At 42.3% G+C, this 10483-nt stretch overlaps 1 protein-coding gene across 1 annotated transcript; it reads left to right on the forward strand.

Annotated features, from left to right (window-relative positions):
* The first annotated feature begins 1477 nt into the window (after positions 1-1477).
* On the forward strand, positions 1478-10356 carry LOC310947695 (cellular retinoic acid-binding protein 1). The gene is made up of 4 exons (XM_083914591.1): positions 1478-1602; positions 3032-3210; positions 4827-4940; positions 10108-10356. The coding sequence occupies exons 1-4, from the start codon at positions 1533-1535 to the stop codon at positions 10156-10158; spliced, it is 414 nt and encodes a 137-aa protein (XP_083770717.1). The 5' UTR covers positions 1478-1532; the 3' UTR covers positions 10159-10356.
* The last annotated feature ends 127 nt before the right edge of the window (positions 10357-10483 follow it).

Genomic DNA, 10483 nt, shown 5'->3' on the forward strand with positions numbered 1-10483 from the left:
AACAGCAGCAACGAACAAAGACGTATTTTAGAAAGGAGCTTTTTGTTATCCATGTCTTCGGTACTTGTGGCTTTATTGTGCTTTAATGCAAATATTGAATCTTTAAAAGGGTATCTCCACAGATCTGTATCAAAGTAGTACTCACCTCAGTGCTGGACATGAAAGGATCTCCTCCTACTGCGACTCCAGTGTAAGACATGCGAGACTAAATTCACCTCCTTTCCTCTAATGTTACACAAATCAAATGGTTAATTTCCAGTTCATTTTGTACTAAAGAGACTGTAACTTTGCAAGATGCCATTAACTTCAGCTGAACCTTAGAGTACATCTGAACACAGAACGACGACTGCAGACTTTCTTAGTTTCTCCTCCATTTCTTACATTGAATTTGCTTTGGGAATTTACTTCTTCAAGGCCGGTACAAAGAGCAAGAACATGGAAAGCAACCAAAAACTATTTAAACACACATAAGAACATGTGAGTATAGTTTTAAGATCAACGTGTCCTTTCAGTATCAGTCTATTTTATCTTCTTTCAGGATTGTGTAATGTTATACATCAAGGGCCAAATTACTTAAATGAATAAAAAACAGACAAAAGACTCTCGTGTAATATCTGTCATTTCTTCCTTTACCTCCTACAGCCCAACGGAGTGAATTAAGTTTTCTTTATGGAGCTCAAACCAGACAAAAATGACGTAAAGATTCAGCATCACGGCGACTCCATGAACACTGTGGACCGTTTTTATGACTAACAAATAAATTACCCCAATGAAAACAAAGCTGCAGTTGAATTTTTAATTGAGCACCACAGGCAGAAGTGGGGTGGAGGCAGAAATCTCAAGAGACGGATATCTCAAAATCAGGGCAAATAAAAACAAAACTGCCTACACAGGAGTGGAAACAATTGGAGGCATTGGGTGGAAGTGAGGAAATATGTTTTTTTGTGGGTTTTTTCTGTCCTGAACTCTCCATTTAAAAGAAAAGGTAGATGAACGTCTATGCAGCCGTGGGTGCCAATGGGAAATCTGTGAAAAAAAGACTGATATATAAATAAACACTTCAGTTAATATTTGTATAAATGCTCCATTAAGTTCAACTAAACGTCAGTCAGATCAGAGGATGAGATGAGACATCGAGACCTTCCAACTGAATCATAATTTAGCATGGTCATTAAGTCTCTATTGAGAATAAGACATTAACTCTGTGTGTGTGTGTGTTTGTGTGTGTGTGTGTGTGTGTGTGTGTGTGTGTGTGTGTGTGTGTGTGTGTGTGTGTGTGTGTGTGTGTGTGTGTGTGTGTGTGTGTGTGTGTGTGTGTGTGTGTGTGTGTGTGTGTGTGTGTGTGTGTGTGTGTGTGTGTGTGTGTGTGTGTGTGAGGCTGATGGAGAGGGGGTTTGGTCTGCTGTGTGTCATCATTGCACACAGGGAGGAGAGAGGAGGGAGGGAGAGAGAGCCCGAAGAGAAAAGAGGAGACAGACGACAGGAGACCAACGCTGACACACGTTCAAAAAGAAAACGTCCCCACAAGAAAAATGCCCAATTTCGCCGGCACCTGGAAAATGAAAAGCAGTGAGAAATTCGAAGAATTGCTCAAAGCTCTGGGTGAGGACAATTTCACTCTTTGTTTTTCTTTCTGAAGGTTTGAGTTTTATTTGTTTTTGTATATATTATTATATATTTTGTGTATATATATATATATTATCCAGTGACTGAACGATAAAGAGGTCTATTGTTGTCTATAGACTGCAATCAAGGTTTACTTTGAAATGCATGCAGTCGTTTGGTGTAAAGACAATAGTTTTGTTTCTCAAATTAGGAAATTAAGTGCAAAACACCTCAGGTACAAATTGGAGATTTAACATAACTAAACATGCATTTTAAGTATCTTAGATGGTGGCAACAGACGGGCATTTGATTAAATTTACCACAAAGAAATCTAAAACAAAAATGATCTTTTCCACCATGTTTCCAGCAATTAAATGTGTCTTATTAAGCTCAATAACCGCACATTTTGGCTGCAGTTTTAATTGTTTTGCATATGGAAGTATGGTTGCAGGATGCAAATATAACACTGTGAAATACAACTTGTCTTAATGACATGATGAGGCAACAAACGCGTGCGTTGTTGCTGCGTTCGAGTGATGTACTACAAAAGAGGATGGATGGGAAACAGATTGAAGCGTTCTCTCGTCTGATTGTTGGCACTGTAACTGTGTGAGTGAACGGGTTAATAGCTTTTCCGCTCATTTGGGAGGACAGAATCTATCATGATCTACAGGAGAGCTAAACAAAGCAGCATTCCTCCCCCTCATCACCTTGTCACCGCAGCCTCCGTATATTTGCAATATCTGCTGATACAAATCTCAGTTGCAGCTGCTGGAAGATCCTTTTTTTAAAAAAAAGCAATAATGAAAACCAACTGTTTCATACTGTAAAATCTCCTCCTGACAACTAAAGAGTGATTGATGAATAACTCTACCTTTATGCATTTCTCTGGGAAAAGACTGTGGGTGACACTACTCGATGTTAAGATGATAAAATATGGAGAAAGTATGTCTTATACTTAGTGGCCATAGGTAGAGCAAAGGGGTGTTTTTACATCAGGTCAATGTGAATCCACTTTATGGACTCCTAAATGGATTAAAATGGGAAAAGACAGGCGGCTGTCCACGTTTGTGGTTGCTTGCATCTCTGGAAGTGTATCTCCGTCTTTCTGTCTTTTTGTCCGTCTTTCTCTCTCCTTTTCTTCCTCCCCAAAAGGTAAAGACAGATGTGCGTCCTCTACAGAGCTGGGTCTGTCTGATGTTCCTGCCTGTTATAGGGAAGGTTTTCGTTGCCACCGTACTCTACGGGGGAATTGTTGGGTCTATGTAAATCATAAATAAGTCATAGAGTGTGGTCTTTACCTACTCTGTAAAGTGCCCTGAGATAACTTTTGCTATGATTTGACACTGTAAATGAAATTGAATTGAAAAGTAGCCCTTTAATATTCCCACCGGACACTCACAGGTAGCTTTGTACGTGTTTGTAGGTGTGAATGCCATGCTGAGGAAGGTAGCAGTGGCGGCTGCGGCCAAGCCCCACGTGGAGATCAGGCAGAACGGCGAGCACTTCTACATCAAGACTTCTACCACCGTCCGCACTACGGAGATCAACTTCCTCATCGGAGAAGAGTTTAACGAGGAGACGCTGGACGGCAGAAAGTGTAAGGTAATCCACTTTCTATCAATTCTCCAATAAGGAAAAACTAACATTAGAAAAGGATGATGTGAGTTTGTAGCTTTCTTGTTTTAAAATCCAGCCTTCTGAAAAAAAAAAAAAAAAAAAACGTCCAAATGTTCAGCTGCGTCATCATGCATCATCATGCTCACCTGGAATCACCAACTCCGCTCTCTGCAGGTTAAAGGAGTATCCCAACACTGCATTTTCATTAAGTGGGGAGACTTGTGAAAGACACATTAAAGCAGCAGAGGATGAGTCAAGGCTCATTTCTGCTCCCATTTCATGTGTAAATAGAGACGTGCGTTATCAACGTTCATGCTTTCATGAGTCCTTTACGTTGGAATGAGCAAAACAACCTCTAGAGGGCATCGTTAAGATTCAAAAGTTACTCCGGTAGAGTTTGAAAAAAAAAGAAAGTTTATGACGACAACAAACATGGCGAGGATGGAGGAAATAACTGTTGATAACGATCCTGCATCTATTGAGAAGGAGGCAAAATGGCAGGCAGCGTTGTAGAAAGCGGTGGTCTGTGAGACACTAAAGACATCCCGGAGTGTGGACGGAGAATTCCAGATTGGTTTTACAGATGAGAGAAATTGATGACAAACGTCTCTTTCAGTATCTCATGATGTCCGCCGGGGCTTTTAATGACTTGCTCGCTCCTGCTCTTTGTGTACAGTGCCCGACACTGCCCCCAGGATTTCTGGTGGTACTGCAACGTTCATATCCGTAAGTTTGCAGGATGTGTGCTGAAATACGGATGAAATGTGCAGAAATACGGATGAAATGCACAGAGGACAGACAGAGGGCTCTGTCCATATCCGTTTCTAACGTACAGCATAAATTAGTCTTCAAGAGAACTTTTAGTCCTTTAATTTGGGTCCCCAAAAACACTAGAATCCAACATTTCCCATAATGCAAACCAACACTGATGACCCTCTCTTCCTGGTAAATGCAGGGGAGCGCTTTTCATTATGTCCTCTCTGCTTTGTGACCCCGGAAATCGTTCCCCTCTCCGCCACGGGGAGCGAAGAAACACCGGTCATATGCAGAAGTCTTTTATCAAGTGACCTGACATTTAAATGCTGCCCCTCCGATCGTGGCACACAGTATGAAGCACCATGTCATAAGTGACGTCGCTTGAGACTCGCTACGATATGGACCCAAGCATTCATCATTTGGTAGCATCCGTCCTTGCATCTCCAAAGAGATGCGAAGAGACGCAAAGAGCCATGATAGATTACTGAAAGCACCTAAAGAGGGTCATCAGGGTTATTTTCTCAGACTTTTGAAAGTTCCTCCAGAGCCTCAGATAAAATTACGCATCACAGGCAGCGTAGTATTCCATGTGACGGGTAAACTGAACATCATGTGTAAAATTGGTGGAGTGTCCCTTTAAGTGTCATATTTTACTGAGATTAAGGGAAACTTGCTGCAAGGAAGAAGGTAAAAAATGGACTAAAAAGAGTAAAAGAGTCCCTTAAAGACCGAGGGTGACAAAGAGATAAACGCGGTGTCCCCATCGATCTCTCATCCATCACTTCGCCAGGTGAAACTGAGGGGATAAATACAGGAAACGTCATTAAAGTGCTGCTTTTCTACAGAGCTTGGCCACTTGGGAAACAGAAAACAAGATGTACTGCAAACAGACTCTAGTGAGCGGGACCGGCCCAAAGACCTTCTGGACCCGAGAACTCAACGGGGACGAACTTGTGCTGGTGAGTAGTTTCTTTAAAGTTTACTGTAACGAGAGAAAATGGTGAGAAATAAGAGAGAAAGAGTTACATGCAGATTTAGACTCTAATAAATCAAGTGTGTAAAGCAATGATGGGCCCACATTTCTCTTCAGGATCATAAGTTTGTTTCTCTTTCTAGAAAAAAAGGGAAAAAGTTCTCCCTTTGTTCTCTTTTATAAAATTGCAGCTCCCAAAAGCTTAAGACGAATGTCCAAACAATGACTCCCACTTCCATAGAAAATCTCTGAGCAGATCAATGAACAGATGTTTCACAAAGTGTGATGAGGTGTTTTATTTGGAGGTCGTCGTCTTTAAACACAAGAACCATTTTCTGTTTGTACTTCTCTCTCTGCCAACAAGAAAACAAGGGATCGGGTCAAGGAACAGTTACATATATAAAACAGTTTTATATACAAAATGATAAAAAGGCATGAGCTAATACTCATAAATTAAAGGCTGTACTGCAATTTTATAAAAGTAAATAAATAGATATAAAATAGTTTATGTGTGGGAAAAGTCCTCAGTTTGTCACGCAGTTGTCCATAAAGAATCAGTTTTTGGGAAATTCGTTTTTTTTGGCAAGAGTTAGAAGATATTGTTACCTCTCCAATATCTGTGCGGTAATTATGAAACTACAGCTAGCAGCTGGTTAGCTTAGCTTAGCATAAAGACTGTAAATAAGGAAGTTTGCGGCTAAAGTCTAGTTCGTTTGACCAGTGTGAGTGCAACTGTATCGCGCCTACGCCTGCCGGCCACGGCCCGTTTGGGATAGGTGGGCTTTTGTAAAGCACGTTTGCACATGTACGGGCATGCGCACGTGTACGTGTACGAGCACGAGCACGAGGCCTACGGCGGTTCTGGCAGCAAAAGGTTCACGTTGGTGTGATGCGGAGGTGTAGTGTTTACTGCAGATTTGGTCAGATGATAATATTCAAAAGCAGTCGGACAATCCATTATGTGGCCATAAGACCGTGCACTTTTGTAAACAAAGCGACGCATCGCGATGACGTCGATCAATGCGTGTGACGTGTGACGTGTTACAGCGTGATGACGTATAGGCAGCAAGAAGCATTCGCGCCGAGGCCCAGGTAGTGCGAGTACAAACGGGCCTGGGCCGCGGGGGGAGATGGAGGGGGGGGGGCAAGTACCCTAAAGCACGGGGCACGGTACGGATGGACAGCGTGAGTGCGCCTGCTAGGCCTGCTAGGCACACTCACTCAGGCTTTGGTCATGCAGTCAAAGAACTCATCGGCTCATAATCTGACCACAATTTAACTTTTCATTAGCTTTTTTTTTTTTTTACAATTATTCACATCCAGAGATCTGTTTAAAGAGACGTCACCTCTGACCTCCAACCTCATTAACACACCTCAAGTTGCTAATCCGACCGTAAACAATGGCCGTCGCTCTGAAGAGGAAGTCTTGGCCTGGATATCTGCTGGCTACACCGGAAAGCCCCAAATATTAGCCGTTGCCCCCGGAGGTGATTGAACCGTATAAGCCCATTTCCCAATGTCGGCGGAAATATCAGGAGAATCACAGCAGAAGCAGAAACCAAAACTAGACAGATGGTCAACAGAGGCCATAACTGGGTGGTGACACCAGATGTGAAAATGTTAAACGATCTGGTCAATATTTTTCCAAAAATACTACGTAGTTCCTTGGAAATGTTCTGAATCCCCCCGGCCATTTGGAGACGGCATCCATTTCTCTGAATTTCTTCTTTTGCCAAACGAGCGTGTGGATAAACATGTCTGCATCTGAGGGGATACATCACTTTATCACAATGAAGTGCTTAATATTTAGTTGTTCACATAAAGAAGAAAATATCAATCAAAAATCACATTAACAGAGGTTTTCTGAGATGTGGAAATGTTTGTTTTTCTTGGTCATTTAATGGTGATCTAATTTCGCTTGAGCCTCATAAATAAAAAGAAAAAAAAAGTTAATAATTTGCCAGTTTGCAGGAAAACATTCAGGGGCTCCACGGGGAAACAGTCTAGATTTCAAAGGAATAAATTAACATTTAACTGCCATACGTTTGTTGTTAGACCTTGCATATGTCAGAAACACTTCTGCCTCCAGTTCCTGGCATTTCAAGATCACTGAGACAACATCTGTAAACATCTGGGGTTTGGATTTATTGGCCAGATGGACATCAAAGCAAAGTCCAGTTTGGCCGTGATGGAGATCTCCTCTTTACTGACTGTGACTCACCTCTGCAGAGAAGCAATCAGGACATTTGAGAGAGGCTGTAATTTGGACTGAATGCAGGTTTTCCAAAGTGGGAACAAAAGCTTTGAACAGGACCAAATCTGTTTTTATTCAAGATAAGGGTGTGGACGTCCGTCTGTTCCTGTATGAGTGATGGGCTGTGATCGGCATGTGGCGTTGAATCATTCACAGAAACCCGTGAGGGAGAGGTCCGTTACTACATATTCCCTGCTGTGCTGTCATTTAAACATAACTCCCTCATATTACACCTCAATTAATGCAGTGTTAAGTTTTGAAGATTTGAATGACGCTGAAGCAAAGATATTTGGCTGAAATGTTTTACTGATCATCAAGAGCAGGGATGTCAGATACATCAGGGGGCCAAAAAAACAAATTTGCTACAAGCCGAGGGCCGGACTGGTTCAATGTTTATTAAAACATATTAAAATGATTGCATATAACCTATCGAACCAAGACCTAACACAGTGTACCGTATTTTATTTAATAATTAAATGGAAACATTTTCAACAGGCGAACAGCAAAAAATAAAATGTCCTTCAAAAATAAACTGTGTTCCTTAATATCAAGATAAAGACACACAGCTTTGCCTTTTACCTCCCTGAACATGTGCTCTGCCTCCCACCAAGCTCGATACACCCTGTTCTCATCGTTCACCTTCCGTTTAGCCAATATTGGGGGGGGGGTTTGACATCTGCCCTGAATGCTGATGAATAATGTGCAGGTTGCAATACCGGTGCATCATGGGTGATGTAGTTTCGGTGCGTAAAAAATACCAGCAGGCGGCTGTGGCGTGCGGGCCGGTTCTAATACTAAGGAAATATCATCCCGGGGGCCAAGATAATTCATTCGCGGACCATGACTTTGACACCCATGATCTAGAGATCATCAGTAGATGTACATAATAATCTTTGATTTTAAATATACTGCAGTTCTAGCTCTGAATAACAAAGTCTTTGATATTATGATTTGTTAAAAAAGGATAAATACAATACTGTGACAGCGTCATAAAGAGTCACAGTACTGCTCCATACTATGAGCAATAGTCAACTTTCCACTGCTCGGCCAAAACCAGGCGAGCTCAAGTGAGCCAAGGCCACTCCATCGACACTTCTGGTCAAAAAAAGTCCTGCCGCGGTGGGACCAGTTTCCAGGTGAATATGGCACACTGTTTACCTAAAGAGACAATAACTGACAGTGTTGGTCAAACACTCTGCTCACTATCTGGACAGGGGATAGATCAGCAGTAATACAATGTGTAAACTGCCGTGTTCAGGCACTCAAGCATTGGAAACGCTATTCACGCGGCCATGGGGATAAAACGAAAAACCAAATTATCAAGTTAAATATCAGCCGAAATTAGATGGGTTTCTCAGGCGTCACACAAAGTTATGCATGATTTAGAAGGTAGCAGACACACAAACTTCCTCTGTGGTTGTTCCCGCTACAAAACGGTGTCTCCACGACCGTGTTTTGCCATGATGACACAAACACACGAGGTGAAAACAATACCAGGGTCGCTGTTGCAGCTGGTAATAAAAGCCCCGGCAAAGATAGTAGGCTCTCGGGGGTAGACGGATGGATGTGAGGCTTAATGAAGTCAACATGTTGTGCCTCGCTGCACCCGCTGTGATCTAAGAGGGGTGGACTAAAATGATCATTTGGAGAGTCTACAGTAAAAAGGGGGGCGGAGGGATGCTTGAGAATGAAAAACTACTCTTTTACTTGTCCGTGCAAAGAACTTCATATACTTCCTTTACATTTCAAGCCGATAAATATTGATTTTTAAAAGATGAATGCAGTTCTCTATTGGCTACTGTACGATGTGACTGGAGCCAGATGAGACCGTGTGGCTGTGATGTGTCGGGGGTCCAGATCTTTGTGTGTGTGTGTAATTGGTGTCATTGATCACACTGCTGAGAAATGCCAATGGGCCCTGGCGTTACCTCCAGTTAATGTCTCCCTTGGCATCGCGCCACGTGCCAGATGGAGTCGCCTCGGCTCCATTTTTCACGGCGCTGCCCTGCTCCCCCCGTCCCGCCACACTGCCTGGCCTCAGATAATGATGATGGGTGGCGCTGCAGCCGGCCATAATGCTACGCCCCTGGGACTCCCATAAATCTTTGGACTTGGACACATCAACCCCATAACCCGAGGCGTCCAATGTTTCAGCCCCAGTCTGATATCAGATTTGGTCACGTGTGTTTCTTTAAGCAGGCAGCTGTGTAAAATTAGGATCACGAGATTAGCCGACATTTAGGTAATTAGTGGTTGAAATGTATACATGTATACTGTATATAAATCCTGGATATTGTGAATGTTCTCATTTGTCCAGGTCAAAGTTATCTCCAAAGAAATCTCAGTCAAAAGCAACTGGACTTGGTTGTTTGTCTAGGAAGACGTTTCACCTCTCATCCAAGAGGCTTCATCAGTTCATGTACGCATCTGACCATTTGTGTTAAGGACCCCCTCAAAAACGAGATGCTTCATCTGCTAATAAATGTCTCTAAAAGCTGATTATATGATAACACCTAAACACCATACTTTTGTACTTGTATTTAAGTAACATTTTGAATTCAGGCCTTTTGCTTGTTATGGAGAGAATATTTCTTTTACCTCAGTCAAATATCTGAGTACTTCTTCCACCCCTACAAAGCATCTAACTTATGACATTTGACAGTAAATAAGGAAACAAGGTCAGACGCGACGCTGGTGAAGGAAAGAAAGCAGAAGGCTGGATAAAACATGGTGTACTGATACAGACGCGCAGGTCTGAAGTTCACCGAGAGCGTTCTCAGAGTTAGAAAACGTTTCTCATGATCAATTAAAGAAAACCTTCAGTGAAGTGTGGCGATAAGATCCCACAGCTGATGACGCGATAACCACATTTCTTTTCTCTCTCTCTCTCTCGTTTCAGACCTTTGGAGCCGATGATGTGGTTTGCACACGGATCTACGTACGGGCATAGTGGAAGTCCACATTTCCTCCAGCAAATAACGTTTCAGTGTCTTAACTGTTGATGTGAGAAATTTCACATGAAAATCAACATCCCCAATAATCATTCAACGTTTTGCATCTCCGTGAAAATCACAATTTGCTGCTTATTTCTGTTTTTTTTTGTATATAATTCTTCTAGCATTAGAAATTAAACAATCACATCACGATGCCTTTCTGTTACTGTTGAATTTGTGCTTGAGATCTTGGGACAGTAGAAAAGATAAAGAAGCAGCAGGAAACGGCACACTAAGTCTCGCAGATATCACCCGATATGATGTAAAGAATCCGCTGTCCAG

The sequence above is a fragment of the Echiichthys vipera genome (genome assembly GCF_963691815.1).
Source record: "Echiichthys vipera genome assembly, chromosome: 1".
NCBI classification, from domain to species: Eukaryota; Metazoa; Chordata; class Actinopteri; order Perciformes; family Trachinidae; genus Echiichthys; species Echiichthys vipera.